Here is a 22,425-nt window from a genome sequence, read left to right on the forward strand (position 1 = left end):
CTGCGGCCGCACCCACCTCTCCGCGAGCCTCCCGCTCCCTCGGCCAGCGCACCGCCACTGAGCGGAGCTGTGCCGACCGGGCCGCCGCGTCCGGGATCCTCGGTTAAGGCCCCGGCCTCACGCCTGGCCTGCTGAGCCGCGGTCCACAAGCCCGCCCCGTCCCACCGACCCCTTCTCACCTGCCGCCTCGCCTCGAAACCGCCCAAACCACACTGCGCCCTCCCGGTCGGAGCGTCCTTCCCACCCGGGCCTCAGCGAGACCTCCCTCAGCCCCCGGCCAACTACCCTAGGCTGGGTTCTACCCCTCCAGCCCCGCGCCTCAAGCTTACCTCCCCCCAGGCTGAGTCCGACCCCCAGCCCGCCGCCTCCCCGCAGCCTCCGTCCCCTCCCGCAGCCTCGGTCCTCTCCCCCCCACCCCCGCAGCCTCGGCTCGATCCCCAGCCTCCGTCCCCTCCCGCAGCCTCGGTCCTCTCCCCGCGCCCGCAGCCTGGGCTCGATCCCCAGCCTCCGCCCGCCCCCCGCAGCCTCCCCGGCCTCCGCCCGCCCCCGCCGCCCCGCCCCGCCCCGCGCAGGCCCCGCCCCGCCGCGCCCGGCTCCCTCCGCTGCGGCGCGGCGCTCGCTGCCGCGGTGTCCTGGCAGGCGGCGAGGTGTGCCGCGGGCGGGTGTCGCAGGGCGTGTCACGCGGCGAGCGGGGAGCGCGAGCCCCGGAGCGCAAGGGCGCGCGGCGGCCTCCCCCCTCCCCCGCGCAGCCGGACGGCCTTTCCCGGGAAGATGGCGGATCGCGCGGAGATGTTTTCTCTCTCCACCTTCCACTCGCTGTCGCCGCCGGGCTGCAGGTACGCACCCGGCGCCCCGGGCCCTCGCGGGCCGGCGCCCTCCGTCGCCCTCGGCTCGGGCGCCCCGGCGCCCCGGCCGGGCCCCCACCGCCGCGGACCCGGCCCTCCGGGTCCCAGGCCTCGCGTGCCGCCCATCCCCCACCCGCCCGAGCCCCTCGGCTCGCGCCTCTGCCCCCCGTTCCCGCGGATGCTGCGGCAGCCGGCCCAGCGCCGATCGGTCAAGGCTGGGTCTCTGGACTGACCCTCGGAGAGGACAGCCCACCAGGCGGGATGCTGGGCGCAGGGTCTGTGCCTAGCAGTGTCCTTGTGGCCTTGCTGGGCTGCCGCCTTGGAGGCCCAGCCCAGAGGTCCCAGACGGGGAAAGAGCTGAAATCAAACCTGGACCCTGGAGGAAGGTTGGGGTGAGGGGGGAGTGGACCTGCAGGTACAGACCTGCCTGCAGAGCACGCTGGACCCCTCCCTCTCCCGCTGCTGCGCTTTCAGCTTCCCCTCCCCCTCCTCCTGGCTCAGGCCGACTCCCCCGAGGCTGAGGCTGTGACCCACTGGGCCCTGGAGCCGAGTGAGGAGTGGAGAGGGGGAGGGGTGGCTTGGCTCCCACATCCCCTGGAGAGCAGAGCTTGGGGTCAAGATGACAGCAGGGTGTGGACCTGGGAGTCGGGGCCTAGCAGCTGGAGGTCTCCCTCACCCTTCCTCAGTATCACCTTCCAGCTGGGGCGTCCAGGGTTGGTGGCTTCCTGACCTGGGCCTCCTCCCCAGGCCTCCCCAGGACATAAGCCTGGAAGAATTTGACGACGAAGACCTGTCTGAGATCACCGATGACTGTGGACTGGGCCTCAGCTACGATTCAGACCACTGCGAGAAGGTGGGGGAAAGGGCTGGGAGCAAAGAACCTGAACCGGAACCGTAGGGCCTTGCTTGGGCTCTGCCTTGCCTTTGCTTGGGGTGGGGGTGACTCAGAGTTCAGCCTTGGCACAGGACATCCTCTGATGACCCCTGCCTTTTAGCCACTTTGACCTTAGGGCTTCCTCAGCATCAAGATTGTCTTCCTAGCATACCGGAGACCCAGTGCTATGCAGGGCCGACAGAAGGGAGGTTGCCTTCACTCAGGTGCCCTCTGTCCCCAGACTACTTCCCACAAAGATCCACCCTTATAACTCCTTCCCCTCCTGGTTCTGTCCCACCTCTGCTGCCTCCATCTGTCTTTCTCAAGATCTACCCTTGAATTCTTTTTTTTTTTTTTTCCCCTTTCTCCTGGTCCTCCTGTCTCCATGTTTCTGTTTTCATTCACTCTGAGCAACAGCTGAGCTTCCAGGTCCTGGGAGTGGAATAGGACAACTGCCCTTGGGGGGCTTGCACCCTAGCAGGGGAGAAGGACATGTAGGAAACAATAGCTACCCAAGTGTCACCAGCCAGATTCCCCCTGGGACTCAAGTTTTGATGACAGGGAAGGATACCTGATACAGACTGAGGAATCAGGGAGACTTTTCAGAAGAAATGTCAGTCATACCCTGAGGTTCGCTGTAGCCAGGCAGATGGGGTAGGTAGGAGGGATGGAGAAGAGGAATTGCTGGCAGAAGGATTGACTGCCAGAGACGCTGGTGTTGGTGCAAACTTGGTGAATACTCTAGTGCAGGCTGTCTCTTCATTTATGCATTATTTTGCTACTTAACTGAACATCCACTGAGCCCAAGGTGCTGTTCCCTGGCTGGGTGTACCAGTGCACAACGTGGGTGTATCCTGCCCTGGCGGGGCTTGTAGTTTTGTGGAGGAGACAGACCAAAAACCATGTACAGTGATTGTGAATTTGTTAAAATGCTACGAAGCAAGTGGGGTGGGGATGCTGTAAAGGAAACAGAGTGCCAGTGTTAAATGTGACAGGGTTTTGGCTGAGATGAGGTTTTAGAGGGTGGGTTGGGGGCACTCTGAAAATATGTCACTCTGTCTCAGAAATTAGAAACTTTCTCAAGAAATAGAGCAATCCCTGTGCATCTTTAGCAGATCTTTAAAAACATCACTGTGTTGGTGGGGGCCAGAGTGAGCTGGAAGGAGCTCTCCAGTGACTTCTCCCCGCTTTCCCCTCTCTTGGCACTTGGGACCCAGGTCACTGTCGCACTCTGACCGAGCCTTGCCCATCTGCCTCCTTCTACAGGACAGCCTCTCCCTGGGACGCTCAGAGCAGCCGCACCCCATCTGCTCCTTCCAGGATGACTTCCAGGAGTTTGAGATGATTGATGACAATGAAGAAGAGGAGGAAGAGGAGGAAGAGGAGGAAGAAGAGGAGGAGGAAGAAGGAGATGGGGAATGCAAGGAGGGAGGAGAACCTGAATCAGAGGCACCTGCCCAGAAACCCCTTATCCCTTCCCCTTCCCTGGAGGAGCCCCACAAGCACCGGCCCACCACACTTCACCTAACTTCTCTGGGAGCCCAGGTGAGGGTCCTGACTCAGCATCCCAGAGCTGAGCCTGGTTCATAGCACCTGAGTTTCTGCACTCCATGGCAGCAAGTCCCTCCCACCCCTGGAAACTGGAGCTTCTTCTCAGTCTGCTTTCTGGTCCCCAGGACTCCCTGAATAACAATGGAGGCTGTGCCCCAGCGCCCCCAGCCTCCTGGCAGGAGACAATGCTGTGCTCTCAGACCCAGGAACCCCTTGGAGGTGAGGGGTGGCGGGTGCTGCAGGGGTGGGTGGAGGGAGGGAGGAGCAGCTGCCTGCTGGAAGGAGGAGTGGCCCGTGGTGACTGTGACCCATACATACCCTTGCCCCACAGAGTGCCCCGGCTCCCTCCCACCCACTGAAGAGAGGCTCTGTGAAGAGCAGTCACTAGTGTGTCCTGGTTGTGACCATGAAGGGAACCGGCCCCCGGAGCCCCCAGCACCAGGTGGAGCCTCACCCTCCTCGGATCCTGGCATAGAGGCTGACCTGAGAAGCCGTTCCAGCGGGGACCATGGGGGACGTCGCAGCAGCCAGGAGCTGTCCTCCCCTGGTTCTGACTTGGAGGAAGCCAGTGGCCCGCGCCTGGGGCGTATGATCTCATCCATCTCTGAGACCGAGCTAGAGCTGAGCAGTGACGGTGGCAGTAGCAGCAGTGGCCGCTCCTCACACCTCACCAACTCCATCGAGGAGGCCTCCTCACCTGCCTCAGAGCCCGAGCCCGAGCCTGAGCCCCCCCGCCGCCCGGCCTTCCTGCCCGTGGCCCCTGATGACACCAACAGCGAGTATGAGTCGGGGTCCGAATCTGAGCCAGACCTCAGCGAGGACGCCGACTCGCCCTGGCTGCTCAGCAATCTGGTGAGCCGCATGATCTCCGAGGGCTCCTCTCCCATCCGTTGTCCTGGCCAGTGCCTGTCTCCCGCGCAGCGCCTGCCTGGGGAGCCTCTGTCGCCAGCCGGGAGGGCCATTGAGGACTCCCAGGACCCCGAGGTGGCGGTGGGGCCAGGCGTGGAATTGGTGGACATGGAGACCCTGTGCGGGCCACCACCGCCCGCCCCCGCAGCCCCTCGACCTGGCACCGCGCAGCCCGGGCCCTGCCTCTTCCTCAGCAACCCCACGCGGGACACCATCACACCGCTGTGGGCCACACCTGGCCGTCCCTCACGCCCTGGCCGTGCCTGCTCAGCCGCCTGTTCGGAGGAGGAGGATGACGAGGACGAGGATGACGAGGACGCTGAGGACAGCATGGGGCCCCCAGGGGCCAGGGGCACCAGTTCCACAGCACCACTGGACGCCTCGCTGGTCTACGATGCGGTCAAGTACACACTGGTGGTGGACGAGCACACGCAGCTGGAGCTGGTGAGCCTGCGTCGCTGTGCTGGCCTGGGCGATGACAGCGCAGAGGACAGCAGCGGCGAGGCCAGCGAGGAGGAGGCGGGGGCTGCACTGCTAGGCCGTGATCAGGTCCCTGGCGATGCCTCTCCAGACAGCCCTGACCTCACCTTCTCCAAGAAGTTCCTCAATGTCTTTGTCAACAGCACATCCAGATCCTCCAGTGAGTGGAAGGTGGGGGAAGGGGCAGCCCAGAGGAGAAATCATGTCTTCTTGGCCCAGGTCCCATCTGGTCCCCAAACACCCAATTGTTCTTGGGGCAAGGGCTGCCCGCTATCCCAGGATGTGGGGCTGGTCCTTCCCAGCCCTGTCTTTGGGCAGGGAGTTGGGGAGGGTCTGCTCTGCCTCAGCCCCTGGTGGGCTGGTTTTCTCTTCCTCTCTGACTTAGGACATCCACAGTGGCCTGTTGGAAGAGGGGACTTGGCTGCAGCCAAGTGCTTCCCTTTCCCTGAGTCTGCCTCTGCATCTCTGCCTCTTCTGTCTGTCTCAGGCACTGAGTCCTTTGGCCTTTTTTCCTGTCTGATCAATGGAGAGGAGAGAGAGCAGACCCACCGGGCTGTCTTCAGGTATAGTTTCCCCTTGCTGTTGGTGTTCCGTAGCCTCAGTCTGCAGACTGGACGCCGTGAAGCATAACCCAGCAGGCCTGCCCTGCCTCAGTAACCTCTCCCCTGACTTTAGGTTCATCCCTCGCCACCCTGATGAGCTGGAGCTGGATGTGGATGACCCAGTGTTGGTGGAGGCCGAGGAAGATGACTTCTGGTGCCGGGGCTTCAACATGCGCACTGGGGAGCGCGGCGTGTTCCCTGCCTTCTACGCCCACGCGGTGCCCGGCCCTGCCAAGGACCTGCTGGGTGAGGCCCCCTTCCGTGAGGAGCAGCTTGTCTCCACAGACTCTCTGTCACCCCCTGACCTTGCCTGTGTGACCCCCAGGGAGCAAGCGGAGCCCCTGCTGGGTGGATCGCTTTGATGTGCAGTTCCTCGGCTCTGTGGAGGTGCCATGTCACCAGGGCAATGGCATCCTGTGTGCAGCCATGCAGAAGGTCAGTTTGGAGGTGAGGTGGGCACAGGCCCGTGTAGTGGCCCACGCCAGCTCTGTAAGCTGGCACAGCTCCCTCTGCTCCTAGCCTCCAGAATCACCCGGGGGGGTGTGGGGACAGCCTAGGGGTGGCTTCCTTGGCCCCAACTCAGAGGCTGAGCAGACAGACCTAGGGAAAAGCGTGGCAGCTGCCACGCGCCCTGAACCTCCATGGGCTCACTGGGGGTTCACCACTCCATCGGCCCCTCCTCTTCAACCTGTGCTCCTCCCATCTGAGCACAGGCCAGCTCTCACAGCTCCTTCCCCAGGCGTCATTCATTTGCTCAGTGGACATTTGCTCAGTGGACATTTGCTCGGTGTCTGCCCTTCTTCCAGGCCTGGAACTGATGTTGGAGGGTGGCAAGAAACAGGACAGACCAACCCTGTATTCAGGGGTCACCAGCATTGAGGAACCAGAAGTCAGGGTCTCTGGCACTGGAGCCAAGAGGTGCAGCCTGGCTAGAGGGACAGAGGGAGATAAAACATGGACAGAGCAGTGACTGGCTTGTCCTGAGACAAGACCACCCTGTCATCCTCCAGAATCGTGTTTTATGGGTCTTTGGCAAGAGTCTTCTGACAATCTAAGAACAGAACCATGGTTCACCAGTGGGAGAGAGAGAAGCCCTTATAGGCCCTTAAGACCTTCTTTTTCCCCCACGTTTTTCCTCAGATTGCTACTGCCCGGAAACTGACTGTCCACCTTCGCCCTCCTGCCTCCTGTGACCTCGAGATCTCTCTGCGGGGGGTCAAGCTGAGTCTGAGTGGAGGAGGACCTGAGGTGGGGACGTGGGAAACTGGGGACAGGGGAGAAAGGGTGTGGCCTAGGGGCAGACCAACAGGGACGTCCAGCAGGTGGGCTAGCGGTGGCCACCGGCTTCTTTCGCCTGACTTGGGACACGTGTGTTCTAGTTCCAGCGCTGCAGCCACTTCTTCCAGATGAAGAACATCTCGTTCTGCGGCTGTCACCCCCGCAACAGCTGGTGAGGGCCTCACCTTCCCCCAGGATCCCCAAAACCCCGAAGGTCACCTCCACTCCAGTCCCCACCTGTGCCCATGTGGCACCTACTCTGAGATGGACTCAGGAGACCTGGCTCCTGCCTGGTCTGGGTGGGGAGACAAACACGCAGATGGGGAATTGCCAGAGCATCTTTGGGTGGTCTGGTGGACATCTGAATGGACAGCAATGGGAAGAACTGCAGAGATGGGTGAGTCCTTATAAGACTCAAGAAAGCAAAGCTCAGATGATGAGCAGGTAAGGGTGGAGAAGAGGATCAACCTGTTATGGAGCCAGCTGAGGCAAGGCTGTGGGATGCCCTGGGGAGGGACACCAGCGCTCTGGGGCCTGGTGTAAGAGGAACAGGTGGGACATGGAGGAGTAGCTGGACGTCTCAGTGGAGACCTCGGCCCTTTTGACTATGCTGGGGAGCTCATGCTTCATCCCACTGCCAATGAGGCCACAGCATGATCCTGTGGGAGGATGTGCCCCGGGCAGGTTGACCAGCTAACTGTACTGCTGTACAGAGGCGGTTGACCAGGTACTGTCCGCAGGAGACTGCCAGTGACCCAGGTGCCCCATGTCGTGATGGGAAGTGTGCAGATACCATAGACATTTAGTGTGGGACAGGCACTGACTGACTGTAGGCTAACCTGGAGGGGATCGAGGGTGATGTTCACTTGGGTGATGGGCATAGTGACCCATACACAGAGGAGATGTGGGGCCACAGTGTGTCTAGGCTTTAGGAGGGAGACCTGGGGAAAGGTCTCATTTTGAAACGGATGGATGACTGAGACCGTGAGGTGGACAGAATGGCCAGGCAGAGTGAGAAGAGCAGAGAAAGGGGAGGAGGAGTTGCCATGGCGGGGGCAGTGGGCAGTTGGGGACTGCTGGCTCCCTCCCCAGCCATAGACCCCTGCCTGCTGAGCCCCAGTGTCCTAGAGGGAGAAGAGGAGGACTCAGAGACAGAGCCAACCACAGGCTCAGAAGGACTAGAGGGAGATGGAGGAAGGGTCTTCATGGCAGACTCTGCTGCCAGGCTGGGGCTCACCTGTGTCAGGGTGTCTCAGGTGTCACTGGACTCTAGTGTGAAGAGAATGGGGGGCTGTCTGCTGGCTAGAAGATGGCCAAGCGGCCATGTCCTATGAGAGGCAGGACATAGTGCCAGGACCAGGCCAGACTGCAGGACAGCCCTGGGACCACAAGGATGGGAGGTGCTGTTAGGAGATGAAAAAGAGCAGCCACATTTCTCTTCAGTGGGACTTCGTAGGAGCCACAAGCTTAGGTCATAGGCGGGACGCTGGCCCAGCTGCAGTTCCATGAAAGAGAGACGGTCAGACCAGGGGTTTGGGGTTCCTGGGTGGAGGTGGCCAGTGGAGGAGGCATGGGAGCTGCCGTCTCGACCAGACCTGTCTCGTGCTCATTGTGCCTACATGGTGTCAGGTAGACAGCTAACTCACTTCATTGTAAGCAAGAGGAAGATCAGGAGTGTTAGCCATGCTGTGTGTGGGTAAGGCAGGGATATTAAGATCAGAGACTGCCTTGTCTACCTGCAGCATGTCCACATGTGTCCTGCATCAAGACACTGATCTCTCTGTGCTTGCCTCTCCATGACACTACCTCATGAGGCTTTCGTGAGGTTTGTGTGAGTTTAGAATGTAAGGTGCTTAATATGGTGCCTTCATAACATTAGTAAGCAACATTTAAGTGTCAGCAACATGATTATTTGAGACAGGTCTTATCTGGATAACAGGCACATCGTCCTTGGAAATGATACTGTTGTGTGACTTCCCTTCTGGTAGAGCCACAGATCCATGGGAGAGTGGGTCAGGTGGGTGGGGGTCTGGATTCTCATACTGCAGGTCTGACCTCCACTCCCTCTGAACAGTGGTCACTCGTGTTCTGGAAGAAGAGACAGATGGTGCAGGAAGGGCATGAGTGACCCAGGTGGCTAGAGGACAGTGCTTTCTCCAGTCAGAGCAAAAGATGGACTCCAGGAGGTTTAGTCAGGGCTTGGAAAGGAGCTGTGTCTGCAGGGCCAGAGGTGGGACTGGACAACCCACAGAAGAGGCCTGAGTGAGGCAGAGCCAGCTCGTCTGTCCTGGCCAGATTCCGGGCAGGGTGCAGGGAGGCCACCTTGCTCCTCTGCACGTTGGAAGTCCTGGTCAAGGTGCTGATTCAGCACTGTCTCCTCTGGGTGCCCAGTGCTGTGCTTGGGCTGGGACCCAGACAGCTACCTTCAGATCCTGACGTCGTGTGACCCCCACTCTCCTGTCCTCTGCTCTCCCCTCGAGCCCGTAGTTCCTGCCTCTTCTTCTCAGATCATTTGAGGCACCGGAAGCTGGCTCAGTGCTCTGACAGCTCCTCAACTTCCCCACAGCTACTTTGGCTTCATCACTAAGCACCCCCTGCTGAGCCGCTTCGCCTGCCATGTCTTTGTGTCCCAGGAGTCCATGAGGCCGGTGGCGCAGAGCGTGGGGTGAGTGGGGCCCAGGTGGGCCGGTGAGCCTTGATACCCACAGTGAGAACAGGTGCCTTGCCCTGAGAGGTAGGGCAGCATGGCTGGAGGGCTGGGGAAGGCGCAGTGGTATGGATGTGGCTGGCGGAGGTGGTAGGGGTAGAGCCAGCTGGGGGAAGGGGCTGAGGACCGGTGCTTCTCCTGCAGCCGCGCCTTCCTGGAGTACTACCAGGAGCACCTGGCGTACGCCTGCCCCACAGAGGACATCTACCTGGAGTAGCTGCCCACCGCCCTTGGCTCCTGCCCCGCCGCTCCAGGGCAGCCACCACTGGAGTGTCTTGAGGCCACTGTGGCTTTGGCAAGGACAGGACTGGGGGCACATGGGACCTTAAATTTCGTGGGAGTTTCTGGGCTGGGAATTCTTGTCCTCAACCCCAGGGAACAGCTGTGGGGGCTGCGAGGCAGTGGAGCCTGGCATCCCCCACTTTTCCTCTGATGCATCCTTTCTGACGCCTTCTTCTGTCCTGTCCCTCAGCCTCCCTTTCCTTCCTCCGTCTTGTGCCCTTTTTGTGCCTGCAGACCTTGCCCTTTGCCCTCTACTCTGGGGTCAGAACTCGGGGGTGAAGGAAGGCGAGGCTGGAGGTGGCAGATGATGCCAGGCTCCCCAGGGATCCCCTCCTGCCCTTCCCCTGTGATTTATAAAGGAATTTTAATTTTTATAGTGAATCTCAAGGGATCATTCCATCCTTGACCACAGAGAGAGAGGGACCTCCACCCCACCCCCAGGAAGCTCGGGGGATATGGGGAAGGGTCCCCAAGAGAGCCGCGGGGCAACCAGGAGTGGTTCTTGATGCTCACCCCAAAGTCCCCATGCTGCTAGGAGGAGGTGCCTGCCAGGTGCCCCATCTCATCTGCTTTGCCGCTAACACCCCCTCAGTTCAGCGTGTATCTGCCCTGTGTGCGATGCACCCTGTGTACGTGGGCCCTGTGATGGCCTCAATAAACTCTGCTTGGTGTGACCCTGGCTGTTTCTAAGAGGTGCTGAGATGTGGGACCCCCAGACACTGCCCGAGGTGGTAGAGATGGAGACTTCAGGCCAGGGGCTCCTGGGGTTGAGAGAGCCCCTCAGTGCTTTCTGAGGTCAGGCTGGGTAGGGTCCTGGGATGGATCTGGAGGCCTCCAAACACTTATGGGCCCCAGAAGGTGCTGAGGCCAGAGAGGGAAGACACTGGCACAGCGCCCTGCACCATTCCCACGTGAGGGTTGAGAAGTGGCACGGAATCCTCGGATCTGAACACTGTTATTTAAGAAGCCCCTTAAGAAAGCCAGAAGAAAATAGGCGACTCTTTTTCTCTATCCCCAGTGCCCCCGCAGGTGTCCACAAGGCAGTGTGCGCAGGGGTGGGCCAGTATTCCACAGGTGGTGTGGGGGATGAGGACAGCACATGAAGACGGAGGAAGGAGTAGGCAAGGGGAGTGCTGAAAGTTTACTACAGGAAACTAAAGTTCGGGGCTGGTTGTGGCGCAGAGTAGAGTGTTTGCCAGGTGTGTGTGAGGCCTAGGTTCCATCCCCAATACTGCAAAAAATAAAATAAAAAAAATAAAAGTAAGAAGTTCTGCCTGTAAAAATTACACAACAAACAGGAAGCAGAGTCAGGGTGTGCGTGACTTCAGAGTGTGCAGGCAGGTGGACCTGAGTGAGTCGGGTGCACGTGACTTCAGTGAGTGACAGCACAGGTGGATCCACATGAGTTGGGATGCGTGTGACTTCAGTTAGTGACATCACAGGTGGATCCTAGTGAGTCGGGTGCACGTGACTTCAGTGAGTGACAGCACAGGTGGATCTGAGTCAGGTGAATGTGATAAGTGAGTGACAGCACAGGTGGATCCATGTGAGTTGGGATGTGTGTGACTTCCGACTGTGACAGCACAAGTGTATCCAAGTGAGTTGGGGTCACGTGACTTCAGTGAGTGACAGCACAAGTGGATCTCAGGTGAATGTGACAAGTGAGTGGCAGCACAGGTGGATCCACGTGAGTTGGGACGCATTTGACTTCAGAGTGTGACAGCACAGCAGCTCTGAGTGAAGGCATCTTGACCCAACCATGGGTTGGGAACAGACCATTGTTCCATGGAATTGCAGATTCCCGATCGTGTGCGTGATCATCCCCCGTGTCCAGAAGACAACACATAAGACATGCTCCTGGCCAGCAGTGTCCGCTGGGTGTGTGTGCATTGGGAAGCCTGGCCAGAGTCCTGCCAGGGTATGCCCCACCTTCTCAGGAGTCTGCCTGCATCTTCCCAAGGTCCATTCCCTGCGCCCGGCCCCCGGAAGTCTCGGGCTTCTGCTCGTCACCCCTCATAGCTGTCCTGGGTCGGCCCTTGGACATGCTCTACCTCCTTCACTTGCACCCTCCTTGCAGCTTCGCTTCCTGAGCCCCACACCTTGTGTCTGGCTCTGCCCCATCGCTCCCAGGATCTAGTGTGGAGCTGCTTGTGTGGTGCGCTAACTTCCGCCTCCAGTCAGCCTCTGAGGCTACTCTGCAGCTGGTCTTGGGGTTGGTACTTAGTGGAATTTCCTGTGAGGGTCGCTGTGGTTCTCTGGATGCCACGGTCACAGGAACTCACCAGAGACCTTTTCCCACCCTCCTGATTCACTCGTGTTCTATGTTTTACATTTTCCCCAGTCATCTGACCTGCAGGTCTCCTCCCTCCTGTCGCCTTTGAGTCTGTCCCTTGCCTGGACCAATCCCCTCTCCGCTTGAGTCAGACCACCTTGACTCTCCTCTCAACCCTGTGGAAATGGCACCTGTGAATCCACCTTCACTTGTGCCCACTTGCACGGATCACGTCCCTCCTAAACTCTGCTTCTGCTCCTGTGGAACCCATCCTGACCCCCTCCCCATGCTTCCTCCCTCCGCCCCATTTCTGCCTGAGTTTTCTGGGTGCTCACCTGCCTGAGTCACACACACCTGCTGCCCTTCCTCGTCCTCCTGGGCACAGGGGCTCTGGGGCCTCCAGCTGAAATGAGGATGGCATTGCTTGCTCCCGCTGCTGTAAAGCCTGGCTTCATGCAGGAGGTCTTGGGGCACCGTGGGACACCTCCAACTCTAGAACACTGGCGTTTGAAAATCCAGCCCAAGGAAAGCGTCCTACATACAAAGTTTTCTACACAAAAGTGTTAAGCTGGGTGAGGTGGTGCACTCCTGTAATCCCTGGCGTTTGGGAGGCTGAGGTAGGAGGATCACAAGTTCAAATAGAGCCTCAGCAACGTAGCAAGACCCTGTCTCTAAATAAAATATAAAAAGGGCTGGGAATGGGTTTAGTGGTTAAGTGCCTCTGGCCTCTGGGTTCAATCCCTGGTACCAAATTTAAAAAAAAGGTGTCCTTTGCATTTTTTAAAAACTATTTTTAGTTATAGATGGACATAATACCTTATTTTGTTTATTTGTTTTCATGCAGTGCTGAGGATCAAACCCAGTGCATGTGAGCATGCGCTAGGCAAGCACTCTACACTGAGCCACAACCCCTGTTCTTGCATTCTTGTTTAAAGCAGTGAAAGTGGGCCAGGCATTGTGGCACACACCTATAATCCCAGTGACTCTGGAGGCTGAGGCAAGAGGATCACAAGTTTGAGGCGAGCCTCAGCAACTTAGCAAGACCCTAAGCAAAATAAAAAGGGCTGGGGATGTAGCTCAGCATTGTAAAGTGTCCCTGTATTCAATCCCCAGCACCAAAACAAAAAACAAAAATTGATTATAGAGTTCAATAAATTGAAGTGTTTTTACCTAATTGAAATATTGGACAGACATGAAAAAGTATGCTTATTAACTTTGTAATGGTACAGAGAACTTTTGTTAACGCTACTAGAGAAAGTCCATATGCAGATGCAGAATCTTACCTCTGCCCGACTGTGGAGACCTGAAAGCTGAAGCTGAGGGCGACTGGACAATCCCCGACCTCACTTGCCCTCGGTGACTTGCGGTTTTCACCCAGCTCCGAGGTCACTTAGCCAAGCCTCACGCTCCCGCAGCCGCAGCAGTGCCTACGGCTGCTTTTCAGGAACTTGGAGAAGCTCAGTACAGTTGAAAGCCCGCCCTTCCCTTGGGCTGGGAAGGGGTGTGATGGCAAGCTCTTGAAACCAGAGGGCCGGCACCCCTCGGCCTGCTGACGCCACCGCCCTCCGCACAGGAGCTCAGCCATTAGCTCGCCCTCACCTCCAGCCACCTCCTCACACCCCGGACGACCCGTGTCTTCATCCCAGACCGACCCTCAGCCCCATCCTTGGGATGGCAGGTTTGAATCACCCACCCCCGGGTCACACTGGGCCCCTCCTAAGTAAACTCCTGTCTTCTGCAAGGCTTGCCTTCAGTGGTTGGTGCCCTGCATGGCGTTGGGTGGCCATTGTGACGAGGTGTGGGCTGGGTGATTTTTCTTTTTTCTGCAATGAAATTGTCTTATTTTTAGCATTATGTGCTGAGACAGGAGGACCACAAGTTTTAGGTCAGCCTCTTCAATGTAGCAAGACTGTCTCAAGAAATAAAAAGTACTGGGAATGAAGCTCAGTGGTAGAGTGCCCCTGGGTTCAATTCCCAATACTAAAAACAAACAAGCAAACAAAAACAGATCTGAAAATATAACCCGTAAGGTAAAACAAATATGGGTTTACAACCAATGGATCATGTGATAGATGTAACTGTGAAGTACTCAGTTGCCTGTGTCATCAGTGAGGGACCTTTGTCCTCATGATTGCATGAAGGCTGCTGTACCTCCAAACCTTGTGCTCAACTTCCAGGCAGAGGGAAATAAAAGAGCAAAGAAAGAGGTAGACAACTGGCTTCACAGAAACCTCACCCGAAGCTGGAGTGAGGGTTGGGCAAGAACGAGGCACTTTCTCCAGGCTGGTGCCTTTCTGAGACCTTCACCTGAATGTTTGGCTCCAGCCCACAGGGTAAGGGCTGCCTGCAGGGTGTGCACCCTCCGCCCCTGAGCTGCTCACACTCGAGCAGAGGAGAGAAGGAAGAAGTAGATGCTGGGGCTGCCCACCCGCAGCTGAAGTCAGAGGACCTCCACCCAGCTTCTGCCCCATCGAAGCTGAGCCACAGTCCCCACGTCCTTGGGAAACCTGACGCAGACCGTCTGCCCACCAGGCAGGCGCTGAAGGGTCCCTGGTGCGAGTGAGGGCCGTGGGAAGCAGACAGCTCCCCTGAAGAGGGGACCTGAGGGAACGTTGCCTGCACCCCGGAAACAGCAGTCTTGAGCTGGTCTCACCTGGAGTGCAGGTGAGACATAGGTTTTGTGTGGACATGTGCAGGTGCCAGGTGAGCATGGGTCAGGAGTTGACGTGCTGGGCCAGAACCCTCGTGATGTTTCATGGAATCAGCATAAAACCCAGCATTCAGCACCTCAGTCGGCTCACATCCTGGCCCCTATCCTGCAGCACCTGGGCCATGAGCTGGTCTCAGAGTCCAGAATCAGCCTGTACTGACTCCAGTGCACCCTCATACCTGCGCGTGGAGAAATGGTCTCACACGAATGCCTTGCAGAATGGACATGAAATACTTCCCCAAACAGCTGGGCTGTTGTTTGAGCTGAGGACAACAGGACGAATTTGCTTTTTCTTATCCTCCTTTTCCTTCTTTCTGGACTGGGGATTGATCCCATGGGTGCTTCATCATTAAGCTACACCCCCAACACGCCACCTTTTTTTGAGACAAGCTCTCCCTAAGTTGCCCAGTCTGGTCTTGAACTTATGATCCTCCTGCCTCGGCCTCCTGAGTCACTGGGGTTACAGGCGTGCATTGCCGTGCCCTGTGGCTTTACTTTTTCTTGTTTACTTTGTGCACCTTTGGGGCAAGTGGGAGAGATGGACTCTGTGTCTCCCTGGTGTTTTCCCATGCCACCTCTGCAGAACCCACCTCTGCAGAATCCCCAGCCTCCATCCAGACAGAATCTGCTACATGGAGTGTGTGACCTACAGTCCAGGCCTTCAGGGTCTGGAGGCTTTATGTGGAGTGGGGCATGACTGTCCCTCAGGGTGTCTGGCAGCCTTGTGCTTACCGGGTCAGCTGAAGGCATAGAAGGAACTCTGGAGAAGCCCCAGGTCCACAGCCCATGTCCTCCCACTGCAGCCTCAGGACTGGACTGCCTGGCTCACACTGGGTTCAAGCATTCATCCATTCAGGGTGGCAGAGAAGAGAAAGCGCTGTTCAGACATGCTTCCTCAGGAGGGCACACCCCCCGGGAGGGGTGACAGGAGTGCACAGGCAGAGCCTCACAACAAATGGCATGTTTTATGCTGAACCCCCGTCAGCTCAGTTCCTTGACAGAAGGGGCCATGTCCAGTTTGTCCAGCTCCTTCCGCAGGAGGCTGCAGTGTCAGTATCTAACTGCTTCCTGTGCCAATTAGCATTCTACGGTCACAACCAATAGAAACAGCCTCTGGGTAACTAAAAAGGAAATTTACTGGGAGCATGTTAGGAGTCAAAAGAAGATGGAACAGGGACCACTGGAGAGGGGATATGATCCCGGGGGCGGGTATCCAGCTCTGCTGTGCACAGACGCACCTACCCACCCCCTACTCCAGGCCAGGGCTGGGAGGTGGAGACCCACTTCTTGGCTGAGTTGAAGTCTCCACCCACAGAGGTGCTTCCTGAGGCAGGTAGGCTCTCGATACTGCGGGCCTATGAAGTGCACTAGCCTGCAGAGAGATGAGGAGTGTCTCCATTCTTGCTGTGGACTCCTGGATCAGTCACTACCAAATTGCTCCCTCCTCCAAGATCTGAGAATGTGGCATTGTGGATGACCCCAGGGGTCTCTCTCCTGTGAGTCCCTTCCTTCTGTGAGTGCCTTAGTGGGAAGTGGGTTACAGGAATGCTGAGGGGAGACAGTCTGTGGGTGACCAGTGGGTGGTGCCTTGGGCCTGCATGCTGCATCCACCTGAGAAGGGCCACAGAAGTTGGAAGGGGTTAAGTAAATGCACTCTCCCTGCACCAGGCCAGGGTTATAAAGATGGAAGACTTCCAACAGGAGCATCCAGGCACGAGGGGTTAAGGTCAGGGTTGGACACAGTACCCAGGGCCATGACAGTATTGGCATGAGCACAAGCTCCGAGTAGGTGTGGACACCCACCGACAGTACTGCCGCCTGGGTTGCTTCAGTAAGTACACATTACTTTTGTAATTAAGAATATGCAGAAGAGATTAATATAAACATTGCTTCTAATGGTACCTTTTGCTTCTCCTTCTGGTCACTTGCAGGACAGCAGAGCCCATGAGAAAGGAGGGGTGGAGGGCAGGGGAGTGGGTGGACTCCCTGCTCCGGATATCTCCTCTTCCTAACACACCTGGGGGGAAATCAGAGCAAGGCGCTTTTGTTCTAGCACTCTTAGCCTCTTGCAGAGGGCACTGGGCTCCCTGAGGACAGCTGCCAGCTGGTGGATGGATTATCTTAGGCTTGCAGGAAAAGGTACTTTTTTTTTTTTTTTTTTTTAATCAACGATAGCAGAAGAGGAAGTGTGGGGACACTGTGGACTTTTTCGGAGGCCATACGTGTTTATGAATGTGTATGTTTGTGTGAGCATGAAAGTGTGCATGGTTTTGTGTGCACTTGTGCATGCATGTGCACAAGCCTGTATGAGGGGGGTGCACTGGGCTCAGGCAGTTCAAGGATGGAAACAAGCGGGCAGTGGGGTGGGGAGGATCTGCTTCTCAGATCTTGGGTGCAGAGGGTGGATCTGAACACAGGACTCTCAGTCCAGCATCCCTGACTGGCTCAACTGTTTGCCCAGCCCTACTTCATGATCATGCTTACATAACCAGACTCTCTTTCTTTGGAGCATTTATCCCAGAATGTTTTTATTGACATACTGAATGTATAACACTGTAATTAAAGTCTGTGAATCTTAGTGGTCTGATTGCTTTATTCATATGTATGCCTCCTGTCTCCTTCCCCACACAGGGAACATCTGTAACATCCCCATGTTCCTGCCCAGGCAATACCCACGCACCCCACCCTACAAGAGGTGGTGAAAGCATGACACCCGGGAGTAGGTGGGCCTCCTCCGACAGTTCCTGTCCGGCACATAGGGTGACGATTAACAGCAGAGGTAGGACCACGCTCTTCCAGAGACGGGGAGTGGAGTGGGGTCTGCAGTTGTGCCTGGGTGTTGGCATCTGGAGGGTCAGCCTTGTGACGCGGTACGCTGCTGCTGTCCGCTCCAGCTGCTGTCCTCGGCATGAGCTTAGGCACCTCTGCGGCCAGCCCCCACCACTGCATGCTGGCCCTCCTGGAGTCATCCAAGCCAGCAGGATGTGAGGTGCGATCAGCACAGCCTCTCACACATGGACGTATGGAAGGGCTCTGGCACCAGACCCACACAGGTACTGTGCCCACAACACCCTGTTCAGGGCTCATTTCAGTAAAGCTATTCCTCACTGCAAGTAGCTGACAGTCCACTGGCAATGGCTGCCCTCTGCACCAGGCCAGGGTTATAAAGATGGTAAGACATCCAACATGAGAAAATAAAACAGACAGGTTTTATCTTCTTACACTTGGAGCGCTGCAGGTAGGCAGCTGGAGACACTGGTTTAGCAGCTATGCCATGTCTATTCAGGGCCAGTGACTGCCATAGCCAGGTCCTTACCTGGAGGCCCACCCCAACATTCACTATCAGGACTCTTGACAAATTTCTGGGCTGTGACTGGCTCAGAGTGGTCACTACCCTCCTGGATCAGATAGAGCCTGTTTCCTTGAGGTCAAGGGGTCTTTGACCACCATTGAAAAAAAGTGAGGATTCATAAGTAAGGCAACAGAAAGCATTTGCCTCGCAAAGGCACTGGCACACCCAGGTAGTATTGTTCTCATGTGACCAACACCAAGGAGCACCGGGCATGTGACACACCATCTGGTCATGCAGGCAGGTGGTAAAAAGTCACAGCCAAGTGTAGAAGCACATATCTGTAATCCCCTGTAATTCCAGCAACTCAGGAGGTGGGAGATGGAGGCAGGAGGATTGCAAATTTGAGGCCAGCCTCAGCAATTTAGTGAGGCCCTATATAACTTAGTGAGGCTCTGTCTCATGATAAAAAATAAAACGGAAGCAGCTCGGTGGTAAAGTGACCTTCAGTTCAACCCCTGAGTACCAAAAAAAAAAAAAAAAAGGACCTTTCCACAGAGGAAGCCAGTGGTGGAGGCAGAACACAGCTGGATCACCAGCCTGCCAATCCCTTGGAGGCAAGGGAGTGCAAGGGAGCTTTGGGGCAGGGTGGACCAATGAAAGAGTGAGGATTTTATGCTGAGCTGATGAAACAAGACCTGATAGATGATCATAAGCAATCACTTCACTCTGTGGAAAACAGCTAGTACAAGATATCAAAGTTGAAGCCAGGACACAAAAAGTATGCATGCAGGAGAAATGCAGAGCTTGAGAGGTGAACGTGCCCCATGGGGCCGGCTCAGGAGCTGCTATGTGCCCCTAAGCACCTCGTGCTCACCTGGAATGTGCAGTCACCTGACTCCAGCAGGCTTCTGATACAAATAAGGCACCAGCTCCTGCACCTCCAAGAACATTTCTCCACGAGAAAACTTGTCTCTCTCAGGCATTCTGCATCTTTGGGGCGCTTCTGGCCACTGTTCCTCAAGCTTGCCCACCTTTCCCGCCACCTAAAAGCACTTATTGCTCTGTGAGTGGATGTATCCATGTTTGGGGCTGATGTGTAAACGTATGTATTGACACATACAGATCACTGGGAGAAGCTTCCGGAGCCAGGATACCTGGATTCAAATCCCAGCCCAACCTCTTTCTGGCTATGTGAACTTGAACCAGTCCCTGAACTTCCCTGTGCCTCAGTTTCTTCATTAGTAACAGGAGATTAGTACCAGAGTTACCACAAGGAGTAGCTCAATCATCACACCTGCAAGTCTTAGTTGGTGTTATTACATTATTAGGCACAAACTCCTCCACATGCCCTCATGGTGATAAACCACCACATGCCAAGGGCAGGGTGAGGGGGTCTAGGTTGGCCTTGGGGGTCTTCCCTGTGCACTTGGTCAGTGCCCTCACGGCTGGAGTTCTGGGCACTGGCAACAGACTGGATAGGGAGTACATCTGGGCTTGCAGCAGATTTGCAGGGAAGGGTCCTGACCCCGGGCCATCTGGCTAGGGCCAAAGGTCATGGCTGCATCAAACTGGGCCTTGAGCAGCTGGAGCCGCTTCATCGCCCGCAAGGCCTCTGGTGTGACATCAGTCACACCCTCCAGGAGGTTGTAGTTCTCACCAGGGTCCTTAGACAGGTCATAGAGCAGTGGGGGCTCGTGAGCAGTCAGCGGGTTGGTGGCATGGCAGGCAGGGTCCGCCGTGGTGTCACTGTGGGCAGAACCTGGGGAGGTGGTCAGCTCTGTACACAGGGCAAGAGCAGGGGCCAGGGCTCCGGGACACTGGGTCAGCAGGGCCAAGGGAGGGAGTCAAGGAGAGGGGGTTACCTTGAGTGAAGAAGTGAGCTTTGTACTTCCCACTTCGCACAGCAAAGACCCCATGGATCTCGTCTGGGTAGGCAGGATAGAAGAAGTGAGACTGCCGCGGGCTCTGGGGGCAAGAATCAGGGTTGCTGGGTAGGACGGGTCCCTCAGAGTTGTCAGCCCGTGTGCTAGGCCTTGCTGTACAATCCCTTCTGGCCCACCTAGGAATCTGACAGGTGGTACCACTCAGATGCCACTCATCAAGAGACTGGGACAGGCTCTGAGTGAGAACACACACATGGGACCAAGAGCTCACTAACCCTACCTTGCCTGTGCCCAGCAGCACGGGGCTGAGGTCAAAGCCATCCAAAGTAATGTTGGGCAGTGAGGTCCCACTCAAGGCTGCCAGGGTGGGAAGCAGGTCCAGAGAGCTGGCTAGCTCATGGGTCACACCTGGGACAGACAGCTGTTCAGTTACTCAGTTAGCCATCAAGTTTGGGGAAATGAGGCCAAGAAGAGGGCCTGAGGACTGACCAGGAGCAATGTGGCCTGGCCAGAAGGCCAAAGCAGGCACTCGGACACCACCCTCGAAGGTTGTCCCCTTTCCACATCTCAGGAGGCCAGAGCAGCCACCACGGGACATGCGCATGGTTTCAGGCCTGGGACACACAAAGGTCATCAACAACAAGTGGCCCATGGCTTTTGACCCATTCCTGGTGACCACCAGTCCCATACGTATTATTTGCACATCTTGCACAGAAATGGCCACTACATTCCTGTCCCCGCCCTGGCCTACCAAGATCAGCATCTCTGTGCATCTGTGGCCCCCAGTCTATAATTTGAGAGTTACTGTAACATGCCCAGCATCTCCTGAGACCCCTCATCCCACGATGTCTTCAACCAACAGTGAGGTAGAAGGCTCCCCAGGCCCTGGTGCATGACTGAGCAATGAGCGTTCCCTGCCCTGGCTGGCATACCCATTGTCTGCAGTAAAGATGACCAGCGTCTCTCCGAGCAGCCCCAGGTCCCCCACGGCTGTCATCAGGGCCCCCACAGCGGCATCCAGCTCCATTAGGGAGTCCCCAAATGGCCCACGACCTGAGCGCCCTGTAAAGCTCTTCCCACTGAACTGAGGATAGTGGGTGTGCTGGGGGTGAAGACTGGAGTCAGCATTTGACAGGGGCCGCTGTCAGCTGGGAGGGGGAGGCCACAGTCACTCACATGGGAGGCATAGTAGAGGAAGAACGGACGATCTTGGCGCTGGGCATCAGACATGAGGTCTCGGGCAAAAGCCACATAGTGGGCCTCTAGTCCAGGCAGCCAGGGGGGCTGTGCCTCCACAGACAGGTTGGCCAGCAGTGGGATAGGAACTAGGCCCTGATTACAGCCACCATGACATGGGGTGGCTGGTGGGAAGCAGGTCAGGTTCTGGCAGGGGCCCTGAGAACACATCTCCAGTCAGGGGTCTGGGCTATGCGGTGGGGCTGGGAGAAGGTCAAGTGTTTGAGGGTTAGGGGAAGGTGGGGGGTGGCTGAGGGCCCTGGGGTTTGTACCTGGTCATGGGAGTACGGGATGCCCAGGAATCGATGGAAGCCCTGATTAGTAGGCAGGAAGGCCCCTTCTGGTCCCACCCCGAGGTGCCACTTGCCGGCCATCCCTGTAAGGTAGCCACTGGAGGCCAGGATCTCAGCCAGGGTCACCTCCTCCAGGGGCAGACCTCCCCGGGAGCCGGGTTCCAGGACTCCAGGGTACATGCCCATCCGAACAGGGTGCCGGCCAGTGAGGAGGGCAGCCCTGTAAGACAGGTCGCAGAGTCCATGGCCTGAAGAGGGCTGAAGAAGTGGGAGTGGAGAAAGGGAGGGGAACCACGGGCAATCCACGGAGGGTCGGAGGAGAGGACGGGCGGGGAGGGGCCCGACGCACCTGGAGGGTGTGCAGAGAGGCGCCGGCACGTAGAAGTCTGTGAACCGCAGGCCCCCTGCCGCCAGCTGGTCCAGGTTGGGGGTGGTGGAACTGGGGTGCCCGTAGGCGCCCAGATCCCCATAGCCCAGGTCATCAGCAAAGATGAGCACAATGTTAGGTGGGCTGTCGGCGGCCAGGCCTGCAGCCAAGGCCAGCCAGAGGGCCCACACTGCTTCCATGGCACGGGGGCGGCTAGGCCTGTGTCCAGAGAGCCTTGGGGAGGAAGGCAAACTGGTCCCAGCGGGCTCTTCCCAGCGACCCCAGGCCCGGACTCGCCACCACCCTCAGGGACCCTGACCCATTTCCCGACTCGACGTCAGCGAACCTGACAACCCAGCAGACGCGGCCTGCAGAGCTGACCCACAGAGCCAGGAACCTTCGGACGACGCTCGGTATCGGGCTCTGTTCGCCCAGAGGCCCCCGCCCAGGCTCGGGTCGCGGCAGAAGTCACATGACGCTGCGGACCCGCTGCCTCAGGCGCGGCGGGGCGAAGGCGGTTCCGAGCCCAGGAGGGGAGGGGCGGGGCGGGGCCCTCGCGGGCGCTTCCGCCTCAGGCCTCCCGGGGTCCCGTGATCCTCGGCCACGCGAGATCGGCCGGTGGGCGGAGCTGGGAGTTGGTGGGCAGGGCTTGGAGGTGGGCGGGGCCAAGGCGGAATTTCTTGTCGGGGTAGGGCCCGGCCCCGCGCGGGGCGGATTGGGGAGCCACCAAGGGCAGAGGAGGGCGGGGTTGGGGACAGGGGGACGGGGCGGAGGCGGGGCCGGGAAGAGGCCGCGTCCAGGGGGCCGGAGGGCTTGGGGAAAGGGGCGGAGCCTGGGCGGGGAG

At 57.7% G+C, this 22,425-nt stretch overlaps 2 protein-coding genes across 5 annotated transcripts; one reads left to right on the plus strand and one right to left on the minus strand.

The window, feature by feature from the left end:
- The first annotated feature begins 584 nt into the window (after nucleotides 1-584).
- Nucleotides 585-10,202, plus strand: MAPK8IP2 (mitogen-activated protein kinase 8 interacting protein 2). Of its 2 annotated transcripts, none has more exons than XM_079140013.1 (12): nucleotides 585-836; nucleotides 1,593-1,698; nucleotides 2,986-3,264; nucleotides 3,396-3,489; nucleotides 3,602-4,819; nucleotides 5,147-5,222; nucleotides 5,335-5,507; nucleotides 5,587-5,708; nucleotides 6,402-6,509; nucleotides 6,641-6,711; nucleotides 9,106-9,204; nucleotides 9,391-10,202. In XM_079140013.1, the coding sequence occupies exons 1-12, from the start codon at nucleotides 772-774 to the stop codon at nucleotides 9,461-9,463; spliced, it is 2,484 nt and encodes an 827-aa protein (XP_078996139.1). In that variant the 5' UTR covers nucleotides 585-771; the 3' UTR covers nucleotides 9,464-10,202. The 2 variants fall into 2 exon arrangements, with proteins under 2 accessions (XP_078996139.1, XP_078996140.1); XM_079140014.1 differs by having other exon boundaries at nucleotides 587-836; nucleotides 5,587-5,696.
- Nucleotides 10,203-19,097: 8,895 nt separating this feature from the next.
- ARSA (arylsulfatase A) lies at nucleotides 19,098-22,184 on the minus strand. Of its 3 annotated transcripts, none has more exons than XM_079140573.1 (9): nucleotides 21,928-22,184; nucleotides 21,564-21,815; nucleotides 21,194-21,297; nucleotides 20,862-21,080; nucleotides 20,618-20,787; nucleotides 20,175-20,299; nucleotides 19,966-20,093; nucleotides 19,665-19,767; nucleotides 19,098-19,561 (listed from the first exon to the last, which is right to left on the minus strand). In XM_079140573.1, the coding sequence occupies exons 2-9, from the start codon at nucleotides 21,694-21,696 to the stop codon at nucleotides 19,242-19,244; spliced, it is 1,302 nt and encodes a 433-aa protein (XP_078996699.1). In that variant the 5' UTR covers nucleotides 21,697-21,815; nucleotides 21,928-22,184; the 3' UTR covers nucleotides 19,098-19,241. The 3 variants fall into 3 exon arrangements, with proteins under 3 accessions (XP_078996699.1, XP_078996697.1, XP_078996698.1); XM_079140571.1 differs by having other exon boundaries at nucleotides 21,194-21,434; nucleotides 21,928-22,183; XM_079140572.1 differs by having other exon boundaries at nucleotides 21,564-22,184.
- Nucleotides 22,185-22,425: the final 241 nt, after the last annotated feature.

Source organism: Sciurus vulgaris (genome assembly GCF_902686455.1).
Source record: "Sciurus vulgaris genome assembly, chromosome: 5".
Lineage (NCBI taxonomy): Eukaryota > Metazoa > Chordata > Mammalia > Rodentia > Sciuridae > Sciurus > Sciurus vulgaris.